This window comes from Sorex araneus, chromosome 5 (assembly GCF_027595985.1).
Source record: "Sorex araneus isolate mSorAra2 chromosome 5, mSorAra2.pri, whole genome shotgun sequence".
NCBI lineage: Eukaryota > Metazoa > Chordata > Mammalia > Eulipotyphla > Soricidae > Sorex > Sorex araneus.
The window spans coordinates 117,250,643-117,262,946 of record NC_073306.1 but is presented as its reverse complement, the minus strand read 5'-3'; the positions used below and the strand labels follow the sequence as shown (position 1 = coordinate 117,262,946).

At 49.8% G+C, this 12,304-nt stretch overlaps 1 protein-coding gene across 1 annotated transcript; it reads right to left on the bottom strand.

The window, feature by feature from the left end:
• Nucleotides 1-3,747: 3,747 nt before the first annotated feature.
• On the bottom strand, nt 3,748-11,394 carry BPIFA1 (BPI fold containing family A member 1). The gene is made up of 9 exons (XM_004612568.2): nt 11,369-11,394; nt 9,627-9,794; nt 9,262-9,421; nt 7,553-7,660; nt 6,480-6,629; nt 5,467-5,551; nt 4,657-4,720; nt 4,297-4,371; nt 3,748-3,775 (listed from the first exon to the last, which is right to left on the bottom strand). Exons 2-8 carry the CDS (start codon nt 9,784-9,786, stop codon nt 4,331-4,333), a joined length of 768 nt encoding a protein of 255 aa, XP_004612625.1. The 5' UTR covers nt 9,787-9,794; nt 11,369-11,394; the 3' UTR covers nt 3,748-3,775; nt 4,297-4,330.
• Between the last annotated feature and the right edge of the window lie 910 nt (nt 11,395-12,304).

Sequence of the window (12,304 nt, the reverse complement as noted above, 5' to 3'; positions counted from 1 at the left end):
CCCCAAGACCCTGGGCTTTCTTTGAGTATAGTGGGTAACACACAGGCCTATTCTGAGTGACCCTGGAGGCCAGGATGGTCTGATATCTTGCGTGCAGAAACACCATACCAGAGATCTGGGCATGTTGACTGTGGTATGTACAAGGTATTAGGTTAATAGGCAGAGGCAGGAAAGACTCAGCCAGCCTCACTGCACTTTGTGCAAGGGGCCTGGGCAGCTCACTGACCATGGTCCTGACCTGCAGGGACTCCTAGAGGACTGAGATTGTACCCAGGGACCAGTCTAGCTCCCGTCACTGAGCTGAACCCACAGGGATCTCAACTCAGGACAGTCTTGGTGTCTCCGGGAAGGGCCTTGCCAGGCCCTTGGGCCCATCTCCAGAGAGGCAAATGTCCCCCTGGGCGCCGCATCCCGCCACGCCTCTACCCGTGTACAATGCCCCTCTGTGGGAGCCTGAACCCAGTGCCAGGCCTGGTCCTGCATCAGCTTCGCTTCCAGCCATGCGTCCCCGGGTACTTGTGGGGGGTTACCATGCTGGATGCACCTCTGAAGGCCTGGCCCAGCCTGAGTCCCCGAGTGCCCAGTGCCTGCCTTCAGTGCCACTCAGTGCGGCTCCCGAGGCCTCTCTGTCCTGCCTCACCCCTCCCCAGCCCCTGGCCTTTGCTTGTGCTGCTCTCCTCCTGGAAACCTCCTCCACCCCTTGGGCTCCTGGTGGCGGGAATAGGGCTCCTGTGTGGGCAGCAGCATGGCCAGGCCCTGAGGGTGCAGTTGACAAGACTCATTCCAGCTCTGCACCCATCAACCTGGTGGCTGTGGGAAAGCCGCCTCCTCTCTGGGGGCCTCTGTGTCCTCATCTGAAAACTGGGGTGTTTGGGCATGACACAGGAGGATGTGAGATGACTGGAAGTCAGAGGATTTAGTCTATGGCAACTGTAACAGCTACGAAATACGAACATTCCTTCAAGGCCCACTTCCGAAGGTAGTTTGCTAAATGGTGCTTAGTTGTGGCCCCATCTAGAGCAGTCATCACCTCGCTCTGCTTCTTTTTCTTTTTTTTAAAACTTTCTGGCCATACCAAGCAGTGTCTAGGGCTTTATTCTTGAATTTTGAGCTCAGGGATCACCCCTGTCAGGGCTCAGGGAACCACCTGGGGTGCTAGAAAGTAAAGCTGGTCGGCATCAAGAAAGGCAAGTGCCCTACCCGTGTACCTTCTTTGCAGCCCCTCACCTCACTCTTCTTGGAACCCCCAAAGCACTAGCAACGACTCTCTCGGGACTCGTAGCCTCTCTCTGAGTGATGCTGTTGTGCCCACCCACACATTCACTATTGATTCACCTCTTGGCTTTCTTGTCTCCTCTTTCTCTCTCTTTTTGTCACTCTCAGTTTTCTCTACCAAAATCTAATTTCTGTCCACAGCCCTGCTTAGCATTTCAAAACATGACTCCAAGCTTTCTGCTCCTTGTTTATTAAAATTTGGGGGCTGGAGAAATAACGTGGGGTTTATAACACTTGACCTTCATATTCTATACCACTGATATTCGAGGAGTAGCACACCACATAGGGTGGGATGTAAAGTCCATCTCAACTGAAAAAATATTAGCACACAAGGCTCAACCTTGTGTGCTAATTACAACATGTTAGTAACCTCTTGTGCAAGGCTTAATGACTCCAGGGTGAGATAAACAATCTTCTAACACTTTCTTCTAAGGAAAACGTTTTTGATCATTTTTAGCAAATTATTCATGACAAGCCACACAAAATAAATGATTCAGGACCTGCTATTGGGGCAGGCTTGGGTGGTGGCTGGGAAAATTCAAAATATTGGTAGTAGGAAGGTATAATTGTGATGGGATTGGTGATGGAATATTGAATGTATTAAATTATTGTGAAAAAACTTTATAAAAATAAAACAAAACATTTATCTTGCATGTGGCCAATACCCCAACACCCCATATGGTCCCCCAGACCCCTGCAGGAGCAATTGCCAGCCTGGAGCAGCGAGTCAGCCCTGAGCACTTCTGGGTAAGACTCCTGCCCCAACAACAACAAAAGTTCAAATCAAGTCACTGACTTTTGAAGTTCATGATAAGATAGAGACCTTGTGTGTGTAAGAGCAAGAACTGGAGCAGGCCATGGTTGGAAGCCTGCCTCATGAGCTGGGGGAGAAGGCAGCTGGGATAGAGAAGGGACCACTAAGTCAAGGATGGTGGGAGGGATTGCTCGGGATGGGAGATGTGTGCTGAGAGTAGGTAAGGGACCAAACATGATGGCCTCTCGGTATCTGCATTGCAAATCATAATGCCCATAAGTAGAGAGAGAGTATGGGGGAAACTGTCTGCCCTGGAGGCAGGGGGTGGGATGGGGGTGGGGGACGTTGGTGGTGGAAAATGTGCACTGGTGGAGGGATGGGTATTCGATCATGAAACGCAAACATGAAAGCTTTGTAACTGTAGCTCTCGGTGATTCAATAAAAAAAATAAATTTTAAAAAGAACTGGAGCAGGAATCCTCCTCCCTCTGCCCGACTGGCAAGGCCGCTGAGCTGAAGAGCTCTTTGACCAACAGGACTCTATTTTGTGGGACCCTGAGCTTGCCTGCCCCCTAGTGGCTTAGAGCGTTCATGCAAGCTTCGCTTTTCCTGACGGAGCTAGTCTGGCTCTTGGATCATCTGATACTAGCCATGTGTGTTCCAGTCTTTAGTGGTCTCCGTAGAATATGGGAAGAAGCTGCTACTCAACTAGACAGGCTCGCAGGGCCCCAGACAATGGGCATGGGCTGGGAGAGGATTGATCCAGAGATAGGACCTTACTTATTTATGTGTTTGTTTGGGGCCCACACCAGGCATTGTTCAGGGCTTGTTCTTGGCTCTGTGCTCAGGGATCACTCTGGGAGCGGCTCTAGGAGCCTTGTGGGGTGCTGGGATTGAACCTGAGTTAGGTACATACAAGACAAGCAGCTGAGCTATCACTCTGCCCCCTCCGACTTTAAGGTTTGAAAGATCAGACTCCGAGAAAAAGGCCCGACTCGATCAACAATCTTTCCATGTGCCACACAAAGATCCTTCTCCATGTTTCCCAGCAATGACCCTGTTGGACCAAGTTGTCCTCTGCCCACTTCCACTTTATCATCTCCATCCCCCTCTTGTGGAGAGAGCAAAGAGGCCACCATGCCAGGATCCCAGTGCTCAGGAGACAGACAGGTCCCTCAGGGTCCCCAAGGCACCTCCACACAGAGTTACAGGTATAATCTTCCTGCGGGACCCAAGTCACCTTCTCCCTCACCCTCACCCTTCGAGGTGCACAGCTGCTCCCACACCTGCCAAGTTCACTGGGGTGACCGCCTTATGTACTATCTTAACCTGCTCTGGGACACGGACTCTCAACTCCCTCGTTCAGCCTGACGCAGGAACTCAGAGCAGCCATTCTGAAGTCCACGTCCTCCAAACAGTTTCCTCTTCTGTGCAAAACTGTTACAATCTCTGATGTAAAGTGCAAACTCTGTCCTATGCTCCGACCATCAGGCTGGTGCTCTTTCTATCTCGCCCGTGTTCCAGTGATGGTGAAGAATGACAAAGTCCCTGTGCAGAGGAAGAGTGAATTTATTTGGTGAGAGAAAGGAATGCTACATGCTTGGTGGGAAAAGAGAAGTGGTTTCCTTGGGCACAAGTCTGCCCTGGTTCCCAGACAGCGACGGTGTCATCGTCCAGGACACAGCCAGTCCCTGTGAGCCCTCGGAAGCTGGGCAGGGCCTGGGCTGAGCAGCAGGAAATGGTTCTTCTGTGGGGAGAAGAAGATGCAGTTAAGACGGAGGCCCGAGCTCGCCGCTTCTTGTGGGTATCGACCCATCATACCGTGCCCTCCAGAGCGAGAGGAGGAGGCCGAGGGCCCAGGACTAGAAAGAGATCTGGTGCCAGCGGCCATTAGCCCAGACCTAGGTGGGGTGTGTGTGTACTTGTGTGTGGTGTGTCTGCATAGGTACAACCATGTGTGCGAGCATGCTGCCATGAGATGTGTGTATCCATGTCTGTCTGGGCGATCATGTGTTTGGGCATTCGTCTGCGTGTGTGTGCACAAGTGCATGTCTCCAGGGCTATGTGTGTTCCTCCTTGTAGGTGTGTTGTAATGCTGCCTCTGTCTCTCCACCTCTGTGGAATTCCTGCAAACTGCTCTGTGTGTCTCTGTGTCCATCTATGTGTCTGTCTGTTCTGTCTCTTTGGATGTCACCATCCCAAGCTCCCCCCCCCCCAACCTCCTTCCAGTATCTCTCTGGGGAGTGGAGATCAGGGCACAGCACTCACCAGCTCAGCAGAGGCTAACTCCCTTGCAGAAAGCTCAGATCTTGATGACAAATTCCACCCCGTGGATCAGCAAGTCTAGAAAATAAAATAACAAAAACCACAGACCAACATGACATCAGTGTGGAGTCCAGAAACAGCCCAAAGTCTGTCTGAGATCCAGCTAGACTCAGGGAGGACCCAGAGGATCTTTCAGCACAAGCTGGCCTCCTTGTGGCCAGGGTTAGCGCTAACGCAACACTCTACCATTGAAGGAAAAAAGGAAATCAGAAATTGGAAGAGTCGAGGCAAAGAAGACATGGGGCACAGGACAGGGGAAATCTCCGCTCCAGCACCTGGAAGTGAGGGTTTGGGAGCACTTACCAATGATGGAATGTGCCAGGGTGAAGTCCAAGCCTTTGAGAACCTCATTGAGCAGAGGGCACACCTGGGCCGGGGTGGAGAAAGCAGTCAGGGCCCCGTCGGGTCGGCAGGGCTGTGAGCAGCAGCCTCTGCAGGACGGAGCTGCAGAAAGCTGCCCTCTCATTGCTCGGGGCCCAAGTGGGACATTCTCACTCGCACACCATCAGGAAGGAGGAGAAATGAAGTGGGGCGAGCCCAGCCACACACAGAGCCCGAGGTTGCTCAGTGGAGTGACTGGGGCTGCTCTCACAGAGGTGGGTTCTGGTTGTAAGGCGCAGCCACACAGGCTGCAAGAGAGCTTGTATGCAGGCATTGGGGGCACTGAGCTGGGAGTGTCTCAGGGCAGGGGCTGGTCCTTGTGAGCTGCAGTTTGGACAAGCACAGGCCTGGTCTAGAGCAGGAGTCAATCCATGTGCTTTTAAGAATGGAAGAATAGAAACCTGGACAGAGTGAGGGGTACAAGATTCTTATCAAATGGAGTGGCTCAGAAAAAGAAAGAAAGAGAGAAAGAAAGAAAGAAAGAAAGAAAGAAAGAAAGAAAGAAAGAAAGAAAGAAAGAAAGAAAGAAAGAAAGAAAGAAAGAAAGAAAGAGAGAGAGAGAGAAAGAAAGAAAGAAAGAAAGAAAGAAAGGGGAAGGTAAGGAAGGAAGAAAGGAAGGAAGGAAAGAAAGAAGGGAGAAAAAGAAAGAAAGACTCATCTCAGGGATTTCCTTCATCACCAAAAGCTCTAAAGGCCAAGAATCAGAAGGTTCCACCACTTTTACCCACGTACTTTGCCCTGAATCAGATCAGGAAGGACTTTGCTCACTATCCCAGTGACGCCGTCGAGAAGGCCTTGTGTGGGGAGAGGACCAAGTCTGAAAGAGAAAAGCCGTGTGGTGTGCAGAGGCCTGGGATCTGTAGGGGCACAGCCTTCAGAGGGACCACTGTGTCCCACCACAGCCTCAGCACTCACTGAGTGTTGAAACTGGTCCTTGTTCATCCACACCCACACACAGGCCAACACCAAGCACCCATCCACAGCAGACACACAGTAGGTGAGCAGGGAAGGACACCTAATTGCAGCGGACACTAGATCTACTCAATGAGACTTGCTGGAACCCATTCAAGGATGAACTGTGCTTAGTATGCAGATGTCATAAATGTATTAAGAGGATACGTGTGAAGTTCAATGTTTAATAAGTGTTAGCATGATAGATAATGGGTAGTTCCAAGAATTAAGCCAGGTGGGTCCTATAGCTATATTAGCTCTTTCTGAGACAAAGCATGCCCTCAACAATTATCTTTATGGATTTTACTAATAACCTGAATGTAGCTCCATAGTCAGTTATCTGGAGAAGCAAAGACTCAAACAGAAAAGACTGTCAAAATTCACACAGAAATTACTCCACTTCTCCCTCATTCCTTGTTAGATGGGACTTGAAAGCCTATTTCCTGTTGGCTAATCATGCAGAAAGTTAGCTCAGGCTAAGATAGAAAGGGGCTTTTTAGTTATCCATGTACCTATTTATAGTATCACCTCTGTCTTTTCTTCCTTCCTTCCTTCCTTCCTTCCTTCCTTCCTTCCTTCCTTCCTTCCTTCCTTCCTTCCTTCCTTCCTTCCTTCCTTCCTTCCTTCCTTTCCTCCATTCTTTGATCCTTCCTTTCTTTTCTCTTCCTACTTCCTATTTTTCTGCTCTCCATTCTGTCACTCATCCATTTTCCCAGTTGCTTCATTTTCCCAACCAATCCTCCCTGATCCCACCCCATTGTCTCCAGGCAGAAATATCTACCCCTTTGCCTCACCCCTCCAGCAGAGAGATTTCCAGGCTGCCAGGGGCGTGAGTGCAATCACCAACCACAAGATGGATATTCTGTTGCTTGTCCTTCACAGCTTTGACCTCTGCAGTGATGTTTAGATTAGCTTTTAGCTTCAACAGACTTCCAACCAGAGGCCTGCAGAGGAGAGAGTCTGTTTCAGCTGTGTACACCCCATTTATTTTTCTTTTAATTTTTTTTATTGAACCACCATGAGATACAGTTGCAAAGCTTTCATGTTTGAGATTTGGCCATATAATGATCGAACACCCATCCCTCCACCAGTGCCAACTTTCCACTACCAATATCTCCATTACCACCCCCCCTCCCCAATCCCAGTCCTCACCCTGCCTCTATGGAAGGCAATTGCTCAGATACTCTCTCTCTACTTTTGGGCATTATATTTTGCTTGAATTTTCCCACCACCATTCAAGCCTGCCTGCCAAGAGCAGACGCTAGATAATTTATTTTTCATTGCTCATTTTGCATATCATGAGAGGTCACAAGGCTGTATAAGCTTCTGAAATTCTAAGATTGTAAATGGTTACGTTCCAGAGATATCTCTGTAGGGAGCTAATCCATTTTGGGATTCAGTTGGGAGTTTCTGGGCCCCGGACTGTTGGTGCACCAAGATAGCGCCCAGGGGAGGGTTGTGGGTGTGACTGGAAGTCACACCAGCGTCAGGAGTGGACGGGAAGCCGGGGTGAGACTGCCCAGATCCACTGCCACCGTGTGGTTTGAAGACTTAGTCCTGGAACCCACATACCTGGGCCTTGCTTGGTACATCCCATTTCAAGGTAGAAAAGGCTTTTTTATTTTTCAGAAATGCCATCATCACCTCACTCCATTTTGCCCAAAGTTGTACCCATATCATTTCCCAGTAGGAGCAATCAAGAATTGAACAGGTCAATCGAATGCATTTTCCAAGTAAGCAAAGGTCACTCAGCATAGCACTTTCACAGCAGTTTCATATCTGTGAGACTCAAAATGCCCCTTTTTGGTGACCTAAGGTCACTGAATTTCCCCTGATAAGCCATCCCAGGCTTCCCTTGGTCACTCACGTTTTCACATTGAGGATCATGTCCAGAGGAATGTTGACAAAGAGACGGTGGGCATCCGGGCTCTGCACCAGGCCGAGTTCCAGCAGATGGGGATTCGTGATCTTCAAGCTGCCCAGAAAGCAACATTCAAGGGGGGAGACATTAGCTCCTCTAGCTCTATATCTAGGAGCCACCTTAACCCAACACTATCCAGTCCCACTCTATGCATGAGGCGGGATGTGGGCAGATAGGAGGAACTCTCAGAGTAAAGCCCACCTGGGCTATGAGCTACCCTGGTCCTGGGTCAGACCCTGACATGCCATATCTCTATCCCCATCCTAAGTCAGTGAGGAATTCCAGGAAAGAGATTGTTGGGATTACATTTGCATTTATGTGCCAGCTCAGTCTTATGAAGAAAGGAGCTACATCATATTGACTGGATTGGTGAGAAGGTGGGTAGATGGATGTGTGAGCAAATGTATGGAGGAATTAATTAGGTATAAATAAGGATGGACAGATAATTATTTGGATAAGGGAATGGTATATAGACAACGTCACTGTCACTATCACTATCATCCCGTTGCTCATTGATTTGTTCGAGCAGGCACCAGTAACGTCTCTCATTGTGAAACTTGTTGTTACTGTTTTTGGCATATCCAATATGCCACGGGTAGCTTGCCAGGCTCTGCCATGTGGGCGCGATACTCTTGGTAGCTTGCCAGGCTCTCTGAGAGGGGCGGAGGAAACGAACACGGGTCGGCCACGTGAAAGGCAAATGCCCTACACTGTGCTATCGCTCCGTATTTGGCACAAACACTAATGGGCAGGTATCATTCATCCTGTTATGAGCTTCAATGGCAGGTCGAAGTTCACAGTGTTTAGCATGGTGACAGAGGAGAGTCAGGGAGAAAGGAGGGGAGTGGAAGCAAGATTTTTGATGAGCACTGAGCCAGGGGAGCCTCTTCTCTGGCCCAGCTAACAGTTTTTGTCTGTGGATACAAAATCTTCATTTTCACTGATGAAGAAGCCAAGTCTAGAGAGATCTGTACCCTGTCCCAGGCCACTTAGCAAGTACATTGTATATTTGAAATCAAACTTAAGGCAATTTGCTTATTTTAAGTCCAAGACAACCACATGTATGGGCTGAGATTTTAGAAACAACTTTGATCCAGTCGTATTGGGACCCAGCCTTTGCTAACTTCTTGGCATCAAGCTTTCCATTGCTGCTTCTTGCTTAGAGAGTTCTCAGGTGTCTTATGGGAAAGGTCATTTTAGATAATTCCCTGGATCAGTCATTTTCTTATCACATTGACTTGATAATTGAATAGAGTAACTTATAGGTTCTTTTTTATATCAAAGGTAACATATATTCTAAGAAATTCCATAGGAGAGTGGAACAAAGTTACCATGATGTAGTGAGAAATTATTTGTTTTTTGACTTAACTACACTAGCCTGGCCTCAGCCACTGGGCCAGTGGTGTGAGCTCAAGGGCCTCTTTCTCTCTGTGTCTCCTTCTGGAAGCTGTTACTAACTTGGCCTGCGAGCGTTGCCATGAGGAGTGCTGCTGATAACGCTGGGTTGTACTTCAGGACTATGGACAGTGGCTGTGATCCCTGCCGGGGGATCTCAGAAGTGAGTTCTAGGCCCGCCCCCCTCCCCACCTTGGGCTGTCATATCCCCAAGGAAAGATCCCCGACCAAAACCAAGACCCTGATTCATGGTTACTCACTCAATGATGTCATTCAAGATAGGAAGCACTGAGGTCACTTTCCCAAGCAGTCCCCCAACCAGGCCACCAGACTTGCCTCCCCCGGACTTCAGGATGTCGAACAAGGGAAGGTTCTCAATAATTCCCAGCAGATTATTAGAAAGCAGGCCACTGGTAAGAGCTGAAAGTGAATATAGAGGTCTCAGAGTCCAGATCAGACACATGCAGAGTCTAGTTCCTCTACCCCATTCATCATGGCCTTCTTCCTTCATTGGATGGTTATGTACATTAAAACATGCGCTTGTGCACGCACATACACACACACAAGCACACACACATGCACACACACAGACACCCGAAAACATCTGTCAGAGACTCTCACTTACCATTTGTCAAACCTGCAGCAAGGTCTGTGGGACTGGGGGGCAGGGCTGGAGTCACAACCAAAGGCAGGTTTTGGTCCAGGGGCAATGGCACGATCCCTGGGAGGGCAGTGGCTTGGGCTAGCAGCCCACAGACAACAATGAAACCCCCAATTGGGAACATCTTGGTGTCTATGAAAGAATAATGATTCAGTGTGTCATAGGACCCAGACAGAAATTTACATTTCCCCAGCCTCTGTCCCCAAGGCACCAGGGAGTGAAGAATAAGAGCCCCCCCTGCACAGAATTTGCTGGGAACCAGACATCAGGCTGAGGGCATCACACTTGGGGGCCAGATTCATCTTCACCACCCTTAAGCTGTGGGCTCTTAGCCTCCATGTTACTCAGGGAGGAAATGGTGAGCTCAGGTCCCATCCCCCAAGGCAGTAAGAGAACGGTGGATACAGACGGAAGTCAGACCCGTCTGACCCAGAGGCTTCTGCATAAGGTAACTGGTCTTCAGCTTTGTTCTCCAGTGGGAGTTGCTTACAATGGTTTCAATTGTACTCGCTAATGGCCGAGGACAACGTCACCACCATTCTCACAAAGTTCAGCCCTTGGTGGTTTCTGAAAGTCCTGGAAAGTCACTGAGTGGCAGAGGTCTTACTCTTGTAGCCACCATTCATCATCTCATGCAGGCCTTTTTGGGGGAGTAGGAGGTGGGGAGACTCCCAAGCTGGTGCTTAGGAGGCCCCCAGGGGTCCCTCCTGGTGCTTCTCAGCCTCTGGGCAGTGGTTCAGTGTGAGGAGCTGAGGGTGCAGTGCAGCTTGGGTCCTGCAGTGCTACTGATTACTGGGACTACTTTGGCTTAGCTCAGGGACCTCCAGATCTGCACCAACTGACACTCAGGGGACCCTGCAGTGCCGGGACTTGAACTGGGGCCAGCTGCATGCAGGCTGCATGCTTTAACCATATCTATCTGAATCAATCTCTCTGAATCCTCATACAGGCCTTGTGGGAGAAATCTTGGAGCCATCAGAAGTCAGTGTGTAAAGACGGGACCAGACCAGGGGTGACTTCCAGGTCGTATGGCAAACTAGTGGCTGGGCCGTGGTGGAGGTGAACCTCAGAGTTCTCCCCATCGGCACGTACACTTGCTCTTCTGTGGTCTTCCCTTCTCTCAAACTTACCTGGACAAGTTCTGGGGCAACCCCTGACATCTGATGGCCTTTTGCTCTGTACCCTGCCAGATACTACCAACTATCTCCTAGGTCAACTTGACAACCAGCAGAAGTGTTCAAAGATAGAGGTAGTGCCCACGCTTTGGGGAAACCTGGTCATTCTGGTCAAAACTCCATCCAGTGGATTATTAAGCCCAAGTGTCCCCTGAGCTCTGACTGGCCAGAACTGACACAACTTTTTGGTCCAAAGAACTGAAGTTGGCCTTCTTGGGGAGGTAAATTTTGGGTCAATTGAATCTCTTTGGGGAAACAATTTTCCTGAGTCCAGTGTGGACCCGAGTCATCCCAAATATATCCAAGCGTATGAAATTGGGTGGGTTTTGGGAGGCTGGTAGATGATGGTCCCAATCTTAATGGCAGCCTCGAGTTTCAGCTCTTGCAGCAGAGATCTTGATTGAGGGTAGAAAGAGCTCACTCAAGAGACAACTTCAGCCACATGACCCCATCACCACCACATCCTCTGCTGCCACCCCCTCCCCCGGGTACCCAGGGCAGCAGAGGAGGAGCAGGCCCGACAGGTCTCACCTGGCTTCTCAGAGATCCCAGGCACTCTCGACTCTTCACTCCCTGCTCCTGCTGACTTCTGAAAGGAGCAGCCTCTTTTATAGTGTGAGAACCGGGACATGTGCCATCAGACGATGGGCTTCTAGATAACTCAGAACTCTGCAACCCAGGGGTGTCTCCAAAGTAAATAATTGCCAATCATATTAATAGATTGGGACACTTAAGCCATTTGATCAGCAAGTTAAACAGAAAAACTCGAGATGGGGATGTTACTCAAGACTTCATGGTTTTGTGAGCAGGGCTGAGGCTGAGGACCCACGCCCCAAGTTGGCCTGGAATGTCAAATTTGGAACACCCAGAAGGCAGTCATTCAGATCCCAGGTGCGACTTGGGGTCCCAGCGAACCCGTTCCCTTCCTGTTCCAGAGAAGCTCCCCCAAAGTGAAGGAGACTCAACCAGACTCTGGTTTCCTGCATTTGGGATGTTCATCAATGAAAATACAGAGGTCCTGTCTGTTGAACCCTACTGCATGGCAGTCAATGTTGGGGGAAATCCATCCTCATCAGAACCTTGGGAGGGAGGAGCAATTATCACTCCTTCCTTGCTGAAAGGAAACTCAGGCCAGAGGGGGTCAGGTGGTCTCTCTCATGCTGGTTGCCAGACTGCCATTGATTGGCACATCCTGCATCTCGTTTCCTAGCTCAGACACGGGATGGGGGTAAAGGTGTGTCCCACTTGACCAGAGGGCATCTAAGGATCTGTGAGGGGTCAGAGTTGCACAGGGGGCCGGGAGCCCAGGGCTTCCCACTCTGCTCCCCTCCCTGTAGCAGAGCTGAGTGGTGAACACACCTTCTGCACACCATTCGACAGTTTGATTTCCCACCATGTGAGTTTTCAGGCTCTAGGGACATTTCTCTTTACTATCTTGGAAAGTCTTTCCAAGCTCCCAGGCCCAAG